The sequence below is a fragment of the Mixophyes fleayi genome, chromosome 8 (genome assembly GCF_038048845.1).
Source record: "Mixophyes fleayi isolate aMixFle1 chromosome 8, aMixFle1.hap1, whole genome shotgun sequence".
Taxonomy (NCBI): domain Eukaryota; kingdom Metazoa; phylum Chordata; class Amphibia; order Anura; family Limnodynastidae; genus Mixophyes; species Mixophyes fleayi.
Window position 1 is genome coordinate 126,086,462 of NC_134409.1, and position 24,406 is coordinate 126,110,867.

General features: G+C 40.5%; 1 protein-coding gene across 4 annotated transcripts in view; it reads right to left on the reverse strand.

Moving 5' to 3' along the window:
• FRMD4B (FERM domain containing 4B) overlaps nucleotides 1–24,406 on the reverse strand; it is a 211,150-nt gene that overhangs the window by 44,435 nt on the left and 142,309 nt on the right. For all 4 annotated transcript variants that reach the window (XM_075183422.1, XM_075183420.1, XM_075183421.1 and 1 more), the window contains exons 8-9: nucleotides 886–969; nucleotides 568–633 (exon numbers count right to left, since the gene is read on the reverse strand). In XM_075183422.1, coding sequence (XP_075039523.1) covers nucleotides 568–633; nucleotides 886–969 — 150 coding nt within the window. The remainder of the gene's footprint in view (nucleotides 1–567; nucleotides 634–885; nucleotides 970–24,406) is intronic.

Below are 24,406 nucleotides of genomic sequence, written 5' to 3' on the forward strand. Positions count from 1 at the left end.
CTAGCTATCATTTATTTAGTACATTCTACAAAATTATAGCTTGAATCTGATTGGTTGCTATAGGCAACATCTCCCTCATATTTTTCCAATGATAACAGTCTCACTGCCCCCCACTCAGATATTAAAGGCCAGCTGACCATACACACCTAAAATAAATTATTTATTAGATATAGCAACACATGAACAATAGAAAATGTACAAGATTAGAACACAAAAAAAGTATAATATAGGAAACACAGACTGGACTTAAGCGGACCAGGAAACAAAGGGGTCTGTCCCGTGTAAATATTATAATGTTTTAATTTTCCAACAACATTTTTCATTTTCTTACAACTGTGTTTCAACATTTTAGCACTTTTGTTACGTGTCTTTGAAACAAGTGGCTATAATCCATTGTGTTGGTACAATTCAATAGAGATGCTACAACCAGAGCAAGCAGCTAAGCAAATATTATTTTAGTTTTATGGCCTTTAAAAGTAGTATATTGTGTAATATGAATACAAAATAGGTTTCAAACAGAACAACAATTACTAAGATAGATAGATTTATTGCACACACACTTCTTACCGGACTATTGCTTGTCCTCTAGTGACACCTTTTAGTTTTCTGCAATGCTCGATCACTCTACCTTCACTGAAAATAAAACAGCATGAAAAGTATTATCAAACATGAGTGACCAACTAATGGGAGAACTATATGTAACCAGCCACACCCCAAATAGTACAGAACCTCCGCCCACGTGGCTGTCAATGCATGTTATGGGGTTTGTAGATCGCAAGAAGATCTCTTGATACATAAGCCTGCAGCATTACAGCAGTCTCCAACAAGTCACCCAGACGAATGTTTCTGTATTTCAAATCAGATCCCTGCAGGTTGTACACATACCAGTAGGTAAGAGAGGGGTGTTCCTGTAGAGCTCTGGTGGGGAGGGCCGGCAAAATCTTCAGATCTTTTCGTGCATTTTCATCACTACAGAAGAAAGAAAAAAAAGAGCATTGTTTGTTTGTTTGTTAGGGGAGGATCACTGTGGAGTATTGTTCATTTCTACTATGTACTCAAATATCAAGGTAGGCTCAAGTGACAAAGATACAATCAAATTGGGTTATGTACACCCCTGGCTGTGAAGACAGACACTACACACTACAAATCAACTGGGCAGCCTTTAAACAAGCATTAACCCTGTATCTGTCCAAGTACAGGCTTCAGAAACACTCATTAGCATTGAAAGAGCAGACACTTTACATAGGGGCACGGATTCGCTGTAATTTGTGGCACAGGTGCTATAATTCTGCCTAGGACTCAGAGGTAAACATTACAAAACATTTCAGTCTTCTGCTTATTTGACAATCTCCAAGGGTCGTTATACCACATGACTAATTTACTTATCCACTGTGATATGGAACACTTTCCCAATTACCCACCAAGCAGAATGGTGGGTCTCATTGTGGGACCTCATCAATTTGATGAAGCTAATAGATCTGTTTGTTCTGAATCATCAATCCACCACCCTTACCTACAACGCCCTCAACACCACCCCTTCATACATCTCAAATCTCATATCAAAATACTCTCCCTCCCGCCCTCTCAGATCTACCTCTGACCTGCGCCTTGTCTCGTCTCTGGTAACCACCTCTCACTCCTGCCTACAAGACTTCTCCTGTGCTGCTCCTCACTTATGGGATTCCCTACCACACTCAATCAGACTTTCCCACAGCCTTCAAATCTTTAGACGCTCTTTGTGTAAATTTGAAAATGCAAATTGTGGCCAAACCCGCCATATAACCAGCCGTTCGGCAATTGGGCCAAACAACGGTAACCTGACATGGATGCTGGTAACTTCCTTGTTCGAGCCCATGGTGAAATCGCATGTGTCTGTATACATCACCGTCCGACTAAATTTACCATTCTGTCTGATTAATTCCAATTGGTGCAGCTCTGCTGCCGGTGTTATCTGAACGGAATTGACCGCATAGGTCAACATCATCTCTGTCATCTTTTGCCTTTTTAATTAACGAGTCACGTTATCTGCACGGTGGCTTAGTGGTTACCACTTCAGCATCACAGCAACAGAGTCATGAGTTCAATTCCCGACCATGGCCTTATCTGTGTGGAGTTTGTATGTTCTCCCCGTGTTTGCGCGGGTTTCCTCCGGGTGCTCCGGTTTCCTCCCACAATCCAAAAACATACTAGTAAGCTAATTGGTTGCTCTCAAATTGACCCTAGTCTGTCTGTGTGTGTTAGGGAATTTAGACTGTAAGCTCCAATGAGGCAGGGACTGATGTGAGTTCTCTGTACAGCGCTGCGGAATTAGTGGCGCTATATAAATAAATGATCATGATCCCAAAGAATTACAGAAGTATATCCCTTTTCCATAATGTCACATGAGCGGGGCCTGCCTAATGATTACAGATAATCCGTATGAAAAGCAGAGTAACCATAAATAGACATTTGGCAAAATACTTTTAAAGCTTGTATGAACATTGTCCAACATATAATGGTTGAAACATTTATAGTTTTGGAATTCCTAATTGAGGAAGAAATCATATTTATTGTGTCTCGGTGTGGGTAACATGTAATTCTGCAATATAAATTTTAAGTAAGTTGGGTGAAAAAACCCATCTACTACACATTGAATCTGAAAACATAGTTTATTTTACCAATGTGCAGTTTGATGGACAAGTTATACAAGTTTTGTAATCAGCCCTCCAGTTGCGGAATGTAAAGAATGTTATAAATCGTGCTCCTACAGTGATACACAGTCTAATAAATCTCCTCCATGGGCCAAACACTGTAACGAAAAGTCAAATGCAGTCAAGTCTAGAACAGCCGACATGAACAGAATGAAAACATGTAATGAATATAAATTAACTGTTCGTTGTTATGTTGTAAAAGCAATTTAAAAGTAAAACTCCTCCAAAATAAAGGAGGCTGAATAATCCGCACATTTGCATCCTACTGATATTAATAAGCAAATAGAATATAAGCTACAAGGACAGCCAGTTAGCTTAAATCAGGATAAGTATTTGTTATTTAAATAGTGTATTACAGTATTGTCCATGTATCAGTTACGGAGGCGTCACACAGATGCCTGCTGTATGGATTTTTAACAAGTGTTTTCCTTTGTATGCCTTAATGATATTACTAGTTCTTAGTGGAATCATAAACCATGTTTTCAGGATTATTTTGCGGCAAACAAAATGGGTTGCAGGCATTGGGGATCACTTTCATTGTTGACTGGTGCCCCCATTTTATACACAAAGGGAAGTTTAAAAACCCCTTCCTGGGTTTTGAACCTGCCGTCACCTAATTTTGTGGACTTGCGACTCTACCTGAAAATGTGCTTTGTGGCAATCGTTAGAGGTCACTTCACAGACAAACACACTATCACATTAGGGCATACTTGCCAACTCTCCCTGAATGTCAGGGAGACTCCCTGAAATAGGGGTGATCTCCCTCACTCCCTGAAGAGTCTGGCATTCTCCCTGATGCTGAGCCAGTACAAGACGTGGTTGGCTTCGCCATCTGTGGCATGATGACACAGTTCAGAAATTGTGTCCTATGTCCATGTATTGATGCCTATGGAGATGGCCATTTTCATGGAGACCAAGATTTAATCAAAGACTGACAGGTAAGACAACATGACTTCAGTAATGGAGACAGAAATGTAAAAGACACTTCAGTCTCTAGAGATTCATTAGCTGCTTTTCTTTAATGCATAGTTGCCTACTCTCCTGGAATTTCCGGGAGACTCCTGCATTTCTGGGAGACCTCACGGGCTCCCGGGAGAGCAGGGCAACCTCCTGGTTCTCGCCGCTGCATTAGATTAGTGGCCGGGGTGGGGCTTAATGAAGCAAATATCACGCAATCTTAGCCCCACCCCCTGCTGTAATTGGCCAAAATTGTGACAATCGTTTAGAGGAGGGGGGGGGCAAAATGATGTGATTCGTCAAGTCACGCCCCCGCACACCCACCTCCTCCGGGATCTCCCTGAAACCAACGAGGAATAGTTGGCAAGTATGCATTAGGGCCACCCCCACTCATTCAATACAAGTTTTACCGTTTTATCCTGCAATATTGCGGGTGTGAGGGGACATCAGGACTGTCTTTATTATTTTGTGTGTTTGAAATGTTTTTAATGATAAAGGTCATAATGTGCCCCACAACTGCACTTTTTATCAGCAAAGATGCAAATGGAAAGTGCGAAATACACATCATTAACAGTATCAGGTGAGATCAATCTCTGCCACTTCAGAGGTGATGGAAAATTCAAGTCCATTCCCCCCCCCCTATTTATTTCATTTAGTGAATATATAATCCCAAAAGGATTAGCAGGCCCGTGAATGACTCCGTTAAAATCAACAGGATCATTTTTTGGCATACACAAACTCCAGTCTGCAGACGGTCCTTGCCGGCCTCTGTATACTGTCTCGCCAATATACCACTCTCGCTAACGCGTCTCCATGTTATCCAAGCACTGAATGTCAAGATCTGTCCAATTTGCCCCCCACCCCCTAGAATCTGACCTCGTCCCACTGCCGGCACGTGCGTGGCCAGGCCCAATGGAGATTGGGCAAGTATTAATAAAAATTCACATATCCGGATCCCAGGATGTGTAGCAAAAATTTAATTCCAGGTCTTTCTCTGAGCCATAAATACTATATGTGCTTCTATTTTTTTCAATGTCATTTCGTGTGCCTTTATACAAAAAAATAAAACAAAATGATGACAGTTCTAAGTGAGGAAGCTCTAATACCATTATATCAGTGCTGCCCTATACTATCAGAACGCCCCCAAGATTGTTTACAGACTGACAGTGATAAATGAGGCTTATTAACTAGCGGAGAGGATTCCATTGTGCATTTAACCAACAACAGCGATCGGGCTACAATATCAACACGGATTCCTAGAAAGAGACACCAGCCTGTGTTTATTCTGCTGTGCATCGTATGCTGGTGACACACTTTAACACATGTTCTCAGGGGGAAACAAGGCTGCCTATTGTAAAGCCAGCTTCCCGTGCTATTTCTGACATGTAACTTGTGTCTTGCTGTTTGTTTTGCCCAGACAGGAGCCAGACTGTCAGTTAGCAGAATGACGCTCCCTGCTGGGAAGGCATGTGCTGACAGCAAAGAATAGATCTAATTAAGCAGCATTTGTCACTGAGTACATACCTACCTTACTGCCTGCTGCACTAGATATCAGATTATCCTGCTACTGAAGCACTCACTGATGGGGACGGAATGTGCTGATGTCAATGAATGAATGTGTTTACAGACAGGAGCACAGAGATGACACAGCTGTGATTGAGCCAGGGATATTCACTATTAATGGTGTCCATGCTGTAGAGGAATATGTTTATTAAACACCCATGCCTGTCCCTCTAAAATATGGGTGGACAACATTCTGTAGAACAGTGGTTCCCAAACTGTGCGCCTAGGCTCCCTGGGGTGCCTCGGCCAGGGCCAGTGGTAAGCAAGGCGGGGGACTAATTGTCAATTATTTTGGCATAGGGGTGGCTTGAAAAAATTCTGGAGACCTTAAGGGTGCCTTGAACTGAAAAAAGTTTGGGGTCCACTGCTGTAAAAAATGAAATTAGAACTTTCACTAAAAGTCTGTGCTATCCGCTTCGTATTTTTAAGTGCATGTGTTTTGAAGTGTGTGGAGGAAGGGGGTGTTTAGAGCAATCTGCATCTTCTGGGAGGTGATGACCTATCAACTTGAATGACTGTGTGAAGTCAGGAAGCATAGGATCAGAAGAAAAGCAGAAGCCACACACAGGCCGATCCAGGACTGGACAGGGTTATCATTCCATTTGAAGATACAGGCGTGAGACCAAATCAGACAAAATCCAGCCATCCTGTCCCCATCAATATCCCTTGCGGCTCCATTGCAGTGTTAGTGTGGTCCAAAAACGACAGGCCAATAGGTGCAATTGGAGGGTCATCTTCTAACCACATTTTTCCGACAAGTAATAAAGTGATTAACAAGCTTTGTTGAAATAAGTGACCATTTGCTGCGGGCAAACACCCTACTGTCACTTATGTCCTGTGTCACAGCAGGCAGGGAGCTATAGCTGGGGGTCTCAGCGTCTCCTCAGACACCAACCTGCTACAGGACTATCTATCGCCACCCTCTGGATTTGATACTAAAGCAACATTGTTTAGAAGTCATATTCCAGATATCTGTTGTATATTATTCATAATTGGGACAAATCAAATATGTTGAGTGTAGAGTTAAGCTTAATAGCCAATACACAGGAGATAAGAATTGGCCCAAACAATCCATATTTTATAGGGATGTTTAATGCCTACACGTAGGCGAATTTATATTTTGCTCATTGAAGGTAAAATTAGGATTCTGTGATGTTCAAGAGAAGTCTTGTGGTCTATATAAAAATCGCTAACTATTCCTGAATAATTAGAGATTCTTATATAGGCCATAAGTCTCCTCTTGAACATCACAGAATCATAGTTCAGATGAATAGTTCTCTTCATATTAATATATACACTGCCTCTTTGAGTAACCTTACAGTTGAGGCTGAGGGAACATATGTTTAAAAGGCCACTGTATTTTATACAAATTGTCATTTCTTTCGGAGTCAATTTCATATTGAAGATTTGCAGCTACACAAAAATACGTTTTGTATGTTTGCTCCTTTTATTTTAAGACACTCTTGCATTATAATACTGTATGTCATATTTTTTTGTATAATTTTTGTTACCTTAAGCATTGTGACTATTTTACCCTATTAAATTCCATTTAATAAAGTGCTGCTTCTTCTGCTGTTACATAACTGAAATACAGGGTATTATTTGGCTAATCATAATGTTGATCGATTTACATTTTCATTGTAGCGGAATATAAGTTGTGGCGATATTCTAACCAAGGGGAGCAACCCAAGACTACCTCACAGTGTGGTCTGTGAAACTTAATATTTTGTGGCAGTTTTGCAATAAATAGTAAGCGTGTGATTTAAAGAGGGGAATTTAATCATTACTAGATTGACCAGATGGGTTTGCTGTGATTAACCCTTTGTCACACACAGGTTCCGGAAAGTGCTGGTTTGTGACAAGGTGCAATATAGCTGCCTGTATGGGCGTGTACACATACATACATATATATATATATATATATATATATATATATATATATATATATATATATATATATATATATATATATATATATATTTATTTTGTTTAACAAGGTGGATTGCAGAGGTAACCGAGGATACGTAGGGTTTTGCCACTACTGTATTTTGATCAGCTACAAGGACCACTCTGGGCATAAAACTGGATAAATTGGGCATCCTCTGGACAGTTGCTATTGCTTAGGATCTCCAGATAAGAATGGGCACAAGTCTGGCATGACTGTGCCTCGATTGACGAGTGATAGCTCTCTACTTTCTCCCAGACAATACTTACATAAAACGCATGTATATTAGGTGTGCCATTCCTTGGTGACCAGTTTAGGCAAGATGTCTTTAGCCTCCAATCTCAGCTCCTTGGGGTCTACTGGATTATCCTAACAATACTGATCTTATCTGGTGCCTCAAACCCGCACAGAATGGATATTTTCCAGTTAACATTCAATAAAGTATGATGCCAAAAATCCACCAATCAGCAGCGGACCAATAGGATTCACAATCTACCATTTCTGGTGCCATGTAGTTCAGCATTCCTACAAATCCATCAATTCTTTTTTCCCCAGAAATGTTTTCCGCTGACAGACCATATTCTGATGTGACCCTTTCTACCAATAAGAATATTGCTCGGTTTCAGATCCCTATGCATGACTCCCAGACGATGTAGGAACGGAATCCCACACACTTTCTCTGAGAAAGTTAAGGCAACTGTCTAGTCCAGAGGTCCCCTACTTGTCAGATTGCGCTCTAGACCGGCTCCACTGAGATGTTCCATGACTATAAATGCACATTGCTTAGTCGGAAAAGTGGAATAAGCATGACCGAGATAGGGGCTTCCAGATATTACTTCCAGTATACGTCTCTCTCCGGTAAGCTCTTCCTCCACTGAAGACATCACCAGTGCTCTTCACCTTCTTAAGGCCTCAGTTTTCTTCCCCAAAGCTTGGGGAAGTCTATTTAACAAGGACAGCTGCTGACCTCCTAGTTTTAGGAACCATCTCAGAATGGCAACAGCAGTGGCTTAGTACATGAAAAATGCTTTATTGTTCAAATAAAGTACTTTCCTATTTTGAATTTTTTTATTATAGTAAAATGGTTTTAACTATTTTTTTTACACTTTTTAACTAATTTTGTTTTAATTATTTTTATATTTAATTGAAAGTGGAACTGTAAGCCCAAGTTCAGGCTTCCAGTTCTACTGCCCATATGTGAACCAGCCAAGCCGGGTGATATATGCGCACACGCGGTGAAGGCTGGCTAGCGAGGCGGTCAGAGGAGTCTGACCACTGCCAGTCCGCATCTCCGAGAGCCCAGTATAACAAACCTTTAATGGTAAATTGCTGCAATATTATATTTTGCATTGCTGCTAAAAAGCAGAGATAGAAAATTGAGGTTATTGTCACTTCATCATAAATAGACCCCTAGGTCTCTTCGTAAATAATGGACCTATAATACATTTCTTCTAATGACCTTCTGAGCATTGTTAAACTGGTGCCAGACTTTGAATCCTGGATGTTCCCCCTTGGAGACTATTGCGGAGGGATCTCGTTTGTGAGATGACTTATAAAATATATTAATAATATTCATTTTCCAAAATCGTGTGCTTTTAATTAACCTCCGGTGTGTTTTGTATCAATAAGAGGACACTACGCACTTAAACCACTAAGGGACAATGTGTTTGGCTAAAACAGTGTTTTGTTTCATTGCAAGCTACGGCTAATGCAAAGGAAATACACAAAACATGACAGCACCTTCCTGTCCCGAGGATGTAAGTAGTAAGATGGACCAGACATGGGGCAGGTTAGTAGGTCACGTGTGACAATCTGCAACGGACTACGCTGTAAACAAGATCCTCCCGGATTGCTATCCAAACTTCTTTTCCTCTACAGTGACATTATCTTGTGAAACAGGTATCCTGTGTGCGGTTTTATCTGCCCACAAAGGCTCTTCCTGCTTCTAGTACTATAACCAACACAAGTGACACAAATATCCGCGATGGGCTATGACCACAACATTTTACAGTGCAGCCTCCTATTTGGGCCATATGACTTTAGATTGTGGCACATACAAGCAGCCTGCTCGTTTTTCTTGTTAAAGTCGTATTACAGTGTCTGGGACTATCCCCAGAAATTATGGACTGAAAGTCGCTATTATATCCATGAGACTCCGCCCACTCTACAGGACCCGAATGACAAAACTGTGGCTGATCTATTCCATTCAACTGGGGACATAAGACAGTAGAGCCACTTGTTAATAGCCAATACACAGCAATTAAGTATTGGCCCAAACAATCAATATTTTAGAGGGATGTTTAATGTCTACTCGTAGGTAAATTTATTTTGTGTTCATTGAAGGTAAAATTATGATTCTGCGATGTTCAAGAGAAGATTTGTGGCCTATGTAGCCTCTCATAGGCAAACCGAAGGGGGGGGGGGGGTTGTACCTAGTGCCTGGAAACCCCCCTCCAAACCTGAGGCACTGTATAATTGAGATGGTTGGACCCTGCCCCCGCTTCACACGGCTCTGCTTGAAAAGGGAGAGCTGTGTGCACCTAACAGTAGTGCACGCAGCATTGCCCATGTATATTATGTAGATAGGAAGAGTTGGAGAGCAGCCAAGCACTGTCTAAAATTATAGCCACGCCCCCATGCATGCTGGTCACGCCCACTGGCGGCGTAGTGTGGAAACCCCTCCTCTACAAATCCTGCATGTGCCCCTGCGTCTCCTATGTTGCCAGCTCTGAAGCAATTGCCTGGGCTGTTATGGCTAGAGTTATTGCCTGATAGCATTTGCTTTAAACAACACTTGTGAGTGGCCGCAGTAAAACAGTCTCTGGGGACATGTATTGCATGCATGAGGAACTGGTACAGATAGTAATACCCCTATAAGTCACTGCATCCTGGGCGCCACTTACAATGCATTTAGGGCATGTGGCAGAATAGGACATGCTCAAACCTGAGGACATGTAAATATTAGTACAGTATACAGAGGCTGCACCTACAGCTTATCCAGCCAAGGAAGCACATAATGGAAATACGTTCCAAGTCCTGTCACAAACACAATGCACCGTGTTTTTGGCTGCAGAATAATGTAAACACTTTCGCTTACAAGATCTTGCCATAGCTTCATATAAATAAATTAGAAGGAACAGTAAATAATGAAACGCTTAGATTAAACCTCATCCATGTTGCATATCCTCACTTTCCTTCATGTTGTAGAATAAACCAATCCAGCATATTTGAAATGTCAGTGTAAGCCCCTTTTTAAAGTAAAAGAACTGAGCATGCTCAACACCACTGCAGGGTGAATGGAACAGTGGTTCTCGGCGGGGTGGAAGGTGTTGCATTCAGCACATCAACACTGTCATTGGCTACGCAGTTTGCATTTTCCATCTATAAACTCCAACAGGCGTTCACAGCGCTAGAATGGGGCTCTGCAGTATAAATCAGCCATCAGATTACATACTAATCATCTGAGTGAGGCTGTGTACTATATACAGGCTACTGATCACATGTGCGCTGCGGAATTAGTGGCGCTATATAAATATCTGATGATGATGATGATGAATCAGGATTTGCATTTGATACCAGGCTGGCCCTTCGCCCTGTGCGCCATGCAGGCCCTTCGCCCTGTGCCCCAGTCACCAGGCTGGCCCTTCGCCCTGTGCCCCAGTCACCAGGCTGGACCTTCGCCCTGTGCCCCAGTCACCAGGCTGGACCTTCGCCCTGTGCCCCAGTCACCAGGCTGGACCTTCGCCCTGTGCCCCAGTCACCAGGCTGGACCTTCGCCCTGTGCCCCAGTCACCAGGCTGGACCTTCGCCCTGTGCCCCAGTCACCAGGCTGGACCTTCGCCCTGTGCCCGTCACCAGGCTGGACCTTCGCCCTGTGCCCCAGTCACCAGGCTGGACCTTCGCCCTGTGCCCCAGTCACCAGGCTGGACCTTCGCCCTGTGCCCCAGTCACCAGGCTGGACCTTCGCCCTGTGCCCCAGTCACCGGGCTGACCCTTCGCCCTGTGCCCCAGTCACCAGGCTGGACCTTCGCCCTGTGCCCCAGTCACCAGGCTGGCCCTTCGCCCTGTATACTAGTCAATAAAATGTGGCTCTTCACTGTATATTGGTCACCAGAATGTGAGGTTTCATCGTATACTACTGACTAGAACGCAGCTCTGTGTTGTATACTGGTCATCAGTAACCAAATCATGTACATTAATAAAATTATACATTCTCCTTGTCCACATCTAGGAATACTACGCTTGCTGAAAAAAAAATCAGGTGATGGCCTAGAATGGAGAATATATTTATTATCAGATGAACGAACGCTATTTAACCAAGTGGTCAGAACTAGAAAATAAAACAAAGAAACATTTTGAAGTGAGGTTTCCACTACGTGGTTCACTTGGGTTCACAGCACCTACTCTACTCTTGATAACCAGCCAGAAATAATGTCTGGTTTAATTTTATCCTGGGATTTAGTACGAGTGAAGCCAAGATTATTCATGGTCAACTTGATATCTAATGGAAACCATCAAAACAAACTGTTATTGCTACACTGGTATTCTTCCTGTCCGCACAAAGGGGAGCTTAGCTACATTAGTCCGGCTCCCAGGACTGTATGCATGGCCTGGCCTGTTATTTCAGGAGACTCTTAATGAAGGAACCAGGGGAGCCTTTGATAATTTAACAATGTCTGGTTTTAAGAGTCTCACTTATGAATTACAAAGTGAACTCACCAAGTATAAACACCTAAAAAGAAAAAGGAAAAAAAAAAAGAAGCAGAAACAAAATGTAATTAATAGGTTATTTTTAATTGTGACATTAGAGCAATTACAAACTAGAGGCCCGATTCATTAAGGATCTTAACTTAAGAAACTTCTTATTTCAGTCTCCTGGACAAAACCATGTTACAATGCAAGGGGTGCAAATTAGTATTCTGTTTTGCATATAAGTTAAATACTGACTGTTTTTTCATGTAGCACACAAATACTTGATAGCTTATTTGTACACTGAAATTTAAAGTTGATATTTGTGTGCTACATGAAAAAACAGTCAGTATTTAACTTATGTGCAAAACAGAACACTAATTTGCACCCCTTGCATTGTAACATGGTTTTGTCCAGGAGACTGAAATAAGAAGTTTCTCAAGTTAAGATCCTTAATGAATCAGGCCCTAGTAGAACTGTATTCTATTTTAAAGGGACAATTTATTTTAAATAATGCTACTTTGTATATTTTGAAAGGGACTCAGACCCTATATTTTTACTTCCCATTTGCATTTGTAATGTAAGTAAATAATGTAAATATTAAAGGCATGAATCTAATATTATTTCAATTATAGGACTAGATTTTATAATGATGTGGGTAAGTCTGCTTGCAGAGCTCACCATTCAGTACAGTTACCATTCTCTGCCTTCCCTTCATTCCTTTATTAGCTTAAAAATAGTGGCCTAGTTGCAAACGATAAGTGTGACATCATAGGAAATGGGGTATGAAGTTGACAAGGGTATTTTCTTTTAAATTACAGACCCTTTAAGGTTTTGTAGATATAAAAAAAAAAAACTTTTGCGCATCAAAGCAAAATGTTTTGGTGTTTTATAAATAAAAGGCAAATAATTATATTTTGATTTTAAGGACTCATACACATATGCATTAATGCTGCTTGTTCTTAAATCTTGATAAATGTGATTTAACAACAATAACGAAGAAATAATGTATACTATTCGACCTGTACACACAATTCCCGACAAGCGTTCACTTTGTGCAGATTTTAAAGTTTCCTGCAGCATTCTGGAGTGTTCAGTATTATTCAATGGAGCACTTAACAAGCACATAGTACAAACAAGGTATTGTCTATGATTTTATGACCATTGTTTTTCAACTCCTGTGCCACATAATTAAAGTTAATTTGTTTTATAGACTGCGTCCTAGTCACAAGTTACCCTGTAAGCCATTAATTTATAACTTCACAAGGGCATTCAGAGAGGATTAAATTCTACAATGGACCAAAGGGTCCAACATTTTGAATTTATTCTAATATAGAATTATTCCTACTTCAAAGACTTCAAGAACTACAGGATCTCACTCTTATGTATTCCTACGGTTAGTTGATTAATTAAATTGCTACACAAGACAACTACATTCTGCTAGATGGCCAATGATTAAAATTCCTTAACTCCCTTGAAAAAATAAACAAGTGATGGTTTAAATGTAACCATTGGTAACGATATAACACATCGTCAGCAATCCGGATGTATTCAGAAGTATTTTTGACGTTTGTTTTTTTTTTTTTTTTACCAAGATCCAGTGTTGCAATAAGAGAGAACAGGTTTTTGGATGGAGATGCAGTGAGAAATTATTTTCAGGAACAGGGTTTTAAAAATATTCTTGATTTCCAAGTATAAGCCATGGAGCAGCATGGACGAACAATACACACTCGCAGTATGAACAGAAAAGAAAACTGGTGACGCCCAATGACATTAAATCTAATAGAAAAACATTCACATATGAATTTTAAACCATGGCAGTGTCTTGTAACCGTATCCTCTCCAAGGTAAACGTGATAATATAATAGTGACGTAGTGATATGGTCTCAGAAAATCATATTAATATAAGTTATTCAGTATAAAGCGCCTTAATAACCTGCATACCTGCATTTATGTGGGCAGCATGGTGGCTCAGTGGTTAGCACTTCTGCCTCACAGCACTGGGGTCATGAGTTCAATTCCCAACCATGACCTTATCTGTGTGGAGTTTGTATGTTCTCCCTGTGTTTGCTGGGTTTCCTCCAGGTGCTCCGGTTTCCTCCCACACTCCAAAAACATACTGGTAGTTTAATTGGCTGCTATCAAAAATTGACCATAGTCTCTCTCTCTGTGTATGATAGGCAATTTAGACTGTAAGCTCCAACGGGGCAGGGACTGATGTGAATGAGTTCTCTGTACAGCACTGCGGAATCAGTGGCGCTATATAAATAACTGATGATGATGATTTTGTCCCTAGTGATGAAAGTCTGATGTGCATAGGGAAAAGTACCACCCAATTTTGTAGACTGAGAATTCATCCTACCAATAAGCTGGGAACCAGTGACTAGACACAGACCGGATTCATTAAGGAAAGTAAGGCAAAAAAATGAGTACGTTTTCTCTTGGACAAAACCATGTTACAATGCAAAGGGTGCAAATTAGTTTATTATTTTGCACATAAGATAAATACTGTTTGTTTTTTCATGTAGCACACACTTGATAACTTTATTTGTTTATTTTATATGTTTGTAGAACATGCCCTACCCCAACTATAAACCGATCCCCACATTTTAAATTTACCTCCCCCTCCTATGCAATAGAATTCTGCCAAGGTGCAAAATTACTCATTTTTTTGCTTTCCTTTCCTTAATGAATCAGGCCCAGAAAGTGTTTGGGTGTGACGGATAAAACAAGTCAAACAATGAAGGAAATTCCCATCTGTACGGGATCATAGTTCGGAAATGAAGGCGAACTTACTTGCACAGATATCGAGCCACTTGGTCCTGCGCCTGAACAAATGGATCAATAGCAACATGTAAGAGCACCATTACACTGTGCCGGCCTCCCAAATACACAGTTAAAGGACGTGTGGATTATGTGCAGCAGATGCACAATGACTTGTTTAGGGCACAACGGCCTGGGGCAGCACCAAGAGTAAATACAAAACATTGCTCTAAAGCCAACAGGCTGCAGCTTCCAAACACAACATGATCCAACTTCTTCATATCTCTAGATTGACAAACTACACACAGGTGTGTAATAAAGTCTAAACACAACAAATAAGGAGGAATTAAGTCTGCACTTGATATTCTGTCTGTGTATGGGTATCATTAAACCTCGTATAACCACAAAATAAAAACATAAGATGCCGGTTAATGCTTATTTTGTTTTTAAGTACACGTTTGTTTTTGGAACGCTGGGTCTACATCTGTCCCAACAGGTTGTACCGCTCTTGAGATTTTGAAAGATCTCTTATGTTGGCAGCCTGTAAATTTAATACTCTCATACTAGTAACAAAAACACTTAGAGCTACCTGCTCCCTGAATTAAATCGTTTTTGAAACAAAATATTATTGGTAATTAAATAAACTAATTAAATATCAATACAAAAGAGGGTAACTACTTTTGGACATGCCCGTATAAAAATGTGGTAGCTATCCCCCATTCCTAAACGCTGGGCATCCCTCCCCTGGAACCTCTACATCTGCACTGGGGGATCACTGTAGAAATTCCCCCTCCTCAAGACCCCCCACTACACACACCCCTTTGCTGTGTCATGACCATTCTTTAATTCCAAAAGATAATTAGATATTAAATTCCCAACAGAGGCTCTCATATCTAATTATGGCCGGGGGGGGGGGGGGGGGGGGTGTGTGATTAAATGGCATTACACAGCGGAGGGTGGGCATTACAGCATGTTCAGCTGATCTCCTCCTTTGTAGAGGTCCCATTTTTTCCAGTGAGACCGAGTCTGTATCACTCCCAATCCACTGCTCATATTCTTTAAAGCAACAATCCCATAAATAAATTAGGTTTGTTTTCGCTGTTGTTTTTTTTTTTACATAAATCTCTGTGGCAAGCTATAAGAACAAGCTTGGTGGTTAAATTTTTCCTTGGTTTGTTTCTTCAGGCTGCTTTTATGGATTTAAAGTTCTGCACAGTGTCATGTGACTACCATGGCAACCACAGTCACATGACACATAATGTAGTGAGCGAAGCAGCTTTGGAAGCTTAAAAAAAGAAAAGAAAAAGTCGGATTGCTACTTTATATTTTATATCATACTTTCCATCTACTCAAAAATAATGTAATGTAACAAATCGTTTCTGATACATGGCATCATTATTTCAACCAATCAGGTGAGCTTGGCTCCAGGACGTCTGACTGACGGAGAGCTCTGCACTACATCTTCCAAGGGTATTAAGATTATTATAAGGTTTAAACCTGGACTATACTTGAGGGCACATACTAGCAAGTTGCTCCACTTTATTTATTACATGTTATCAACAGGTGCTTCACACCAACGCTGTATAATTATACCATAGAAGCCTGGAGACACCGTCCTAAACCAGCTGTCTGCAGAGGAGTGCTGAGAACATACTTTGTATGTATTTTTACTGGCTAGCCAGACGGCTCCCGTGCCAAAACTGGACGATACTGAAGATATTTCAACTAATCAATTACATATATTAACGGTCAGCGCTGCTCCTGCAGATTTCTCCTACTGTACACATGAGCATTATTTAAATAGTTACAGTTTAAACTTAGAATACACATTGACTCATACAGTAAACACCACAGACACACATGGAGAGAGCTGAATAACACACAGAGCTGTAACAGGATTCTGCAGAAGGACAGGTTGGACATAGTGACCGGGTGACTATTGCCCTTGTGACTGGTGAGGTTTAAAAGACTTCATCCCCGCTGAGGGACAGCTTGCCCACCCCAGCGAACGGTGTGTTGAAGTTTACAGGGATCCTTTAAAAATTTGCAGTGCAGTCTAAGACACATCACCTGTACTGCAGCACAGTACTGACTGTCAGCTACAATTCCCAGGTGATACTTCTTGTCTGCCAGGTTAGCAGTATACTCATGGTTGCTTCTAAAAAGGCTATGCCATCCCAACAATCAGTCCCATGGAGAAATTGTGCGCCCCTACGTACTTTCTACAGATTGGCTGTCCTGGAGGGTTGACAGATAGAGCATTCTTTTTAGCAGCGAAATCTAGGGTTGATAATTTGTTTAAAGATCATCATCATCAGCTATTATATATAGCGCTACTAATTCCGCAGCGCTGTACAGAGAACTCAATCACATTAGTCCTTGCCCCATAGGAGCTTACAATCTAAATTCCCTAACATACATACACACACACACACACACACACAGACTAGGGTCAATTTGATAGCAGCCAGTTAACCTACTGCTATGTCTTTGAAATGTGGGAGTAAACCGGAGCACCCGGAGGTAACCCACGCAAACACAGGGAGAACATACAAACTCCAAACAGATAAAGCCATGGTCGGGAATTGAACTCATTACCCCAGTGCTGTGAGGCAGAAGTGCTAACCACTAAGCCACCATGCTGCCCATAAGATTATATATATATATATATATATATATATATATATATATATATATATATATATATATATATATATATATATATATATATATATATAAACACACACTTAATTACCTTAAAATATACACCAGCGGGTGGGGGGAAGGGAGGCAAATCAATCAAAATCAATCAAAAGTTCATACAAATGTGAATTTTATTAAAGGTGCTTAATCATTTTATGAAAAATTACTTAATGTTATCAGGTATTGTTATAACATTTTGGTGTAGATGTATCAAAGCTAAAAAGGAAAAGTGGAGGTGTTGCCCTTAGCAACAAGTCATATTCTAGCTATTATTTTATAGAATGTACTAGATAAATGACAGCTAGAATCTGACTGGTTGTTATGGGCAACACCTCCACTTTTTCCTTTTTAGAGGGTTTAATAAACACCTTTATGTCAATACTCAGCTTTTTGTTTGCAATTTTTATCTGATTAAAGCAATAAAACATGTTAATGTTTTTGTTTTTTTTCAGAACAGTCACCATAGAAAAATATGTTTTAAAACCACCCATTCATTTTTCATACACTCTATTCAGGATGTTATACTTTGTGGGGGGCTATATTGCATCTCCCATGCCACTGGGCAATCTATGTACATATTCAGCAGATATTAGTTTAATACTAAAGATGAAGGGCCTGATTCATTAAGGATCTTAACTTAAGAAACTTCTTATTTCAGTCTCTTGGACAAAACCATGTTACAATGCAAGGGGTGCAAATTAGTTTTCTATTTTGCACATAGGTTAAATACTGGCTGTTTTTTTTATGTAGCACACAAATACTTGATAGCTTATATGTACACTGAAATTTAAAGTTGATATTTGTGTGCTACATGAAAAAACAGTCAGTATTTAACTTATGTGCAAAACAGAAAACTAATTTTCACCCCTTGCATTGTAACATGGTTTTGTCCAAGAGACTGAAATAAGAAGTTTCTTAAGTTAAAGATCCTTAATGAATCAGGCCCAAAGAGGATAAAAAGGATTTTTGCAAAAGTTCCTTTACATTTATAGCACTCAGACAAAACCTATTACCTGAGGTTTTAAAAAATACATTACTGTGGGTTTGTGTGGGAATAGCAGATCCACTTTAAAGATTGGACTTAAAGGATGAAACGGTACATAGAACATCTATAGACAGCAACATTCTATATCATCCTGAATTACCAATGTCATGACAGTCCCTGGTCTAGATCATGCCTGTCTGCCACGGACAATACGGAGCATCCTCTGTGTTATGTTGTGCCAGGCAATGTTTATCTCCCCAGCACAAAAGACAGGATTGGAAATCTTACACGTCAGCTATTTAAAGAAAACATCCCCCTACGTGTCCATCTGGAGCTCTGTTTCAGTTTCCTCAGCAAAATCCTTTTGTGAAAGGTTTTTTGTTTTTTTTTCACTCTCCAGATTTAAACCTGGTTATTTTTGTCCTGATAACAGACTTCCTCCAGCATCATAAATAGTACTTAATGGAAAAGTTTCTTGTCTATCAAACACTTGTTGTATCAAAACACAGGACCTGTATGTAGTCTACTGCTTTCAAAAAATAACAACATTCTACAAGAAAGATTGTAAATGGTTTAATATATAGATTACTCAGGGCCATCTTAACAACATTACGGGCCCCCGGGCAAAGCAGTGCATCAGGGCCCCTATAATAAATTATATATATATATATATATATATATATATATATATATATATATATATATATATATATATATATATATATATATATATATATAGGCCCCGATGCACTGCTTTTTTAAATGTACTCGCTCAGTGACCCTTGTAGTTTTTCTTTTGCAGGATTATTTATTCTTATTAAGAGCCTTGCCTATGGGGCCCCGTTGCCCGTGGGGACCCTGGGCACCTGCCCATCGTGCCCAATGGAAAAGATGGCCCTGAGATTACTAACCTATGCTAGGGCGGTTGAACATTTAGTTGATTTAGAATGTTTTATACAGCACATTCAAAGGGCTCTAAACTAAGTTGTTCAGAAAAAAATCTCATCTGCTCAAACATACAATCTAAGTTTTGTGATCATGGGAGACGATGCAAAACTCACCTATATTTATATAGCGCCACTAATTCCGCAGCGCTTTACAGAGAACTCACTCACATCAGTCCCTGCCCCATTGGAGCTTACAGTCTAAATTCCCTAACACAGACACACAGACCGAGAGAGACTAAGGGCAATTTAATAGCAGCCAATTAACCTACCAGTATGTTTTTGGAGTGTGGGAAGAAACCGGAGCACCCAGAGGAAACCCACGCAAACACGGGGAGAACATACAAACTCCACACAGATAAGGCCATGGTCGGGAACTGAACTCATGACCCCAGTGCTGTGAGACAGAGGTGCTAACCACTAAGCCACTGTGCTGCCCCATACAGTGTCACTAACATTTTCTTAACACCAGTGAGTAACTGGTCTTACACTATTCATTTATATCTTGCTGTTTTCTTATGTAATACTTTTTGGAATGTTCACGATTGTTGCAGTGTTGATACAATCATATTATTCTCAGTAAAGCTGTAGGTGACAGATAGACAGATACTCAAACACCACTTATGTCTTCAGTCGTACAGACTACTTTTGTGATCATAGGAAATGAACGAAAATGGATTCTCTGTCTGGGCGAAGAGTTTTTGTTTTTTGTGTGTTTAGGTCACTAGGTTAATCCCCCTTCAGTCTTAGTATCCAGTTAATTGTAATGTATCACTCCAAGTCAATGAGTCACTTATCAGCTGTGATAAAGTCTAGTTATAGTTGTAACTTTTACAGCTGTTTTAAGTATTAGACTGGACACAAGTATTATTCAATTCCTACAAGTCGTGTGTAATAAAGCCACTGATAAAACATGGATAATGAATGACTAGATACTGGTTCATAGATATAGATGCATTATGTGAAGCCCCAAGGTCAGGGGGTGTCTGTGGGCATTACCACTAATTCATTCCAGTAAAAGGTTTAGTCAACATTGACAAAATCACTTCACATACCAGACTAATTGTTCCCATAATCTACAAGCATTTAGTACTTAGTAGACACGTTATCTATGTATAGAGTGACCATTACAATAATCTTTTACTGGCGTTCCACGGACAACCTTTACTTACTCTACGTAATCAACATGATACTTTTACAGACCACACCCATAAATAGCCCCTTTTTTATAGTGGAAATCAGGACTGTCTGCCTAAATATGGACTGTTGGAGAATATGCTACAATTTAGATTTTTATGTAGTTATCTCATATAGAACATAGTGGCCAACATTGGCAATCTGAGTCCCGGGAGGCAGGAGAGTGTGTAGGGGCGGGGCTCGAGGAATCGCCTAGTTAGGCCCGCCCCTAAGCAGTCATCACTTTTTTTAGGTCAATAATAAGAGGCGGGGACACAATGACACGTACACGGCACCACTAAGCCCCGTCCCCTTCGTTTAATTTGCAGAGCCGGAGGGAATCGGGAGATATGACTGCTCTACCGGGAGTCCGACTAGGATTTCGGGAGTCTCACGGAATATTCCGGGAGAGTTGGCAAGTATGATATATCACATGGGGTTACCAGCTAAGGATCGGTGGTTTAACAACAAGGGTAACAGCAGTAGAACTTAAGTGGCCGAAGTGTTATCTCCAAGTACTAGGACCACCTTTTGCCAATCAGTGTTCTAGAATGTATTATATAAATGATAGCCAGAATCTGGTTGCTATAGGCAACACCTCCACTTTTCCTTTTTAAAAAGTTTGATACATATACCCCCAGGACTTTCAACTCCAAAAGCCTCTGCTCGATGTCTATAAATAAGGATGACATATTAACTTACAGCAGTTTACGAGCATGAAATTTAAAATGAAACATGAACATCTTCTCTACTTTTGATTTTCAAAGCATTATTCCCTTGTGAGACATTCCTATTATAAGATAGCTACAAATGAATGTACATAAGAGTGTCAAGTATCACCACGATTATCGTTCCCGCTGACTGTACACTTTTATGAGCTCAACGTCTCCTATTAAGTGATTAATGTGGTTTACTAATGGCGTGTTGTGGGTTGAGTCAGCGCCAATGTTTTGTTGGCATAAGTGACGAGGATGTAGACCCCTCTAGATATAGTTGGGTGCCTTGTAGAGAGGTTGGCTCTTGGCCAGGTGATATAGCGATATATCTGAGTAAGAGACAGGTTCTCTCCACTAATTGTGTCTAAAACCAGCACGCTAGTAAATTTACATTGTGTGTTATATGTATACATAGTGATGTCATCGTGGTTCTTACTGTGTCTGCAATTTTAGAAAGACTGTTTCAAAACATCAACAGAAAATGAAGCGTTACCAAGGAAATATGAAGAAATTAAATTGATGGCTTTGTCAACATGGTAATGCATAACGAAATGTGTGCAACATTTTGATACATAGTTTTGAAGTACAGGATAGAAGCTATTATCCAGAATGCCCAAGATGTAAATGTTTTAGGATTGTATCGTTAATCTGGACCCATAACAGTCCCCTGCTCATTAAATTGTATGTCAGAGCTCCTCACAGTGACCATAGAAGAAGTGTGTGTGTTGATACGATCACCCAACAGTAGCAATTATTAACATTATTCTGCCTAGTGCTCTGGATGACAAATTTCAGGATAAGATATATTTTTAAAATCTCACATAAAATGTTTGTTTGAGGTTCATCCAGGTGCTGCAGTTTCCTCCCACAGTCCAAAAACATCCTGGTGGGTATATTGGCTACTGCCAAAAATGGTCCCTAGTGGGTGTGTTTGAGAATTGAAGCTGAAATGGGGCAGGGACCGATGTGAAAGAATTAATATTCTCTATATAGCACTGCATAATATGGTGATGTAAATAAATAAATAATAATAATAATAATAATAATAATGGATTGAAGCTTCAGATACATTGGAGTACAAAACATCATATGTAAACCTGCATTTAACCTGAGGCCTGAACTAACAGGTAAAGGCTGGGGGGGGGAAGGGGCGCAGGAGAAGACTAGGGGGGGCGCAGGAGAAGGCTGGGGGGGGGGGCGCAGGTGAAGGCTGGGGGGGGGGGGGGCGCAGGTGAAGGCAGAGGGGGCGCAGGTGAAGGCAGAGGGGGCGCAGGTGAAGGCTGGGGGGGGGGGGGCAGGTGAAGGCTGGGGGGGCCGCCTATTATCCATCACTGGATCAGAAGTATGTGCTTCACGTAAACTATAAATTTCAGACTTGACCTTAGGAAACCGCTACAGTTTCTATAGAGATACAGAATTATTTTACTGTACATGTCAGTCGTGCAAATACAGAGTTATGCACCCTATAAAAAACTGAAAAATATATTTATTTTATAAGGTAAAGCGATACCATTAGCACCTCACACCTCACCCCTGGGAGGTAAAAAGATCTTCCTGCCTCATAGTCTCACACAGTCACTGCTGACCTTGGCTGTCACTGAGATGTTAAATGTGTTGTGTAAAACCAGGTTATAATGTACTGAGCTGAGCAGCACAAACCTTAGAGGGCTTTGATGTGAGTACAATATACCTTCATTTATTCTGAATGATTCCATTGTTAAGCTACAGGGGGTGAGGGGGGGGGGGGGAATGATCTCCATTTCAACAACCACCACTCTGTAATCACATTATTATGGAGAATATCAATGTATAGTACGAGTCCAATAACACAATGTGGGTCACTTACACAGCCAATCACACCCATGTGTCCACCAATCTCACACATTGGCGCAATCCCTCTCCCATTCACTCCAAATGTCTTCTAACACATTTATACCACCCGCATTAACTAATTTAATCTTATTTTTTTGTAATTTATTTCAGCCTAGATAGCACAAAAGGACTCCCGCCCCCCCCAATAAAAGCACATGTGAGGCCTGAATACCACCACCTCTGATGTGCTATAGAGATTTGGCCCCTTTGCATGACTGAAAAGGCTCTACAGACTCTGTCTAACTTGAGAGCACATCAAAATATCAGCAGTCTCTACCCATTAAAATTTCTCATCCTCTAAAACAGAATCTTATTTTTGTGTTAGCAACTAGAATGAGGCGTATCACTGTGACTGTACTATGTTCTGTATGGAACCCCTGATGCTCCCACATCTAGTCAGCTCCTGCCATCATAAGGAGCAATATTTTGCCTCCTGCAAGTGGTAGCATCTCACTTCTCTGCTCTTTTGACAAGATCAAGGGGTATATTTACTAAACTGCGGGTTTAAAAAAGTGGAGATGTTGCCTATAGCAACCAATCAGATTCTAGCTGTCATTTTTGTAGAATGTACTAAATAAATGATAACTAGAATCTGATTGGTTGCCATCGGCAACATCTCCACTTTTTCAAACCCACTGTTTAGTAAATATACCCCCAAGAAGTCCCGGATATTTGCACAGCACTAGGTGATTGGAAGCACCCTACCTCAGGTTTCAGTAACAAACAAAAAAATAGGCGTAGGAAACAGACTAATGTAAGTTAATGGAATCCAATAGTTATGCAATGAAGGCAGTAGTAGAATTAGTGAACACCTCCCACATTGACCACTGGTTCTACCACTAGACATGGGTAATATGCAATTCATCTGCAAAGGTTAGCTAACATTTATTTCCAAATATAAATGAACATTTTTATGTGCTGTACATGAACACACTAATGATACTTACTATTTTCTTTCACATCTCTAACATGACACTGCCCAAATGCAAACTGCTCTTTAACTGTCTCACTTTCCCCAAGGAGTATACATGAGAAATTACCATGAGTATAGGGCAATAGTAATTAGCTGGTGTCAGAAAGACAAGGAGGGAGAGGAAAAGGTAGCCATATTTCTTGCAGTCAAACTAGGCACACGCATAAGGAGACACTAATCACTGAGCAGCCAGCAGACATTGTTTTGCTGACACAGCTAGGTATGTATTTTTCCACTGGTCCTGGGAGTGGTACTGTGAAATAACAAGACAGGGTAGCTAGTGGCTCATATTCTGAATAGGGGCTTCACACAGCGTGTAATTAAGCCATAAGGAGTTACACAGTGCCAGCCTACTTGTGTGCAATAAAGGCAAACGTTCCCTACGCCTCTGCTCATGGTCCAATGCAAAACATGATATAATACTCCCCAG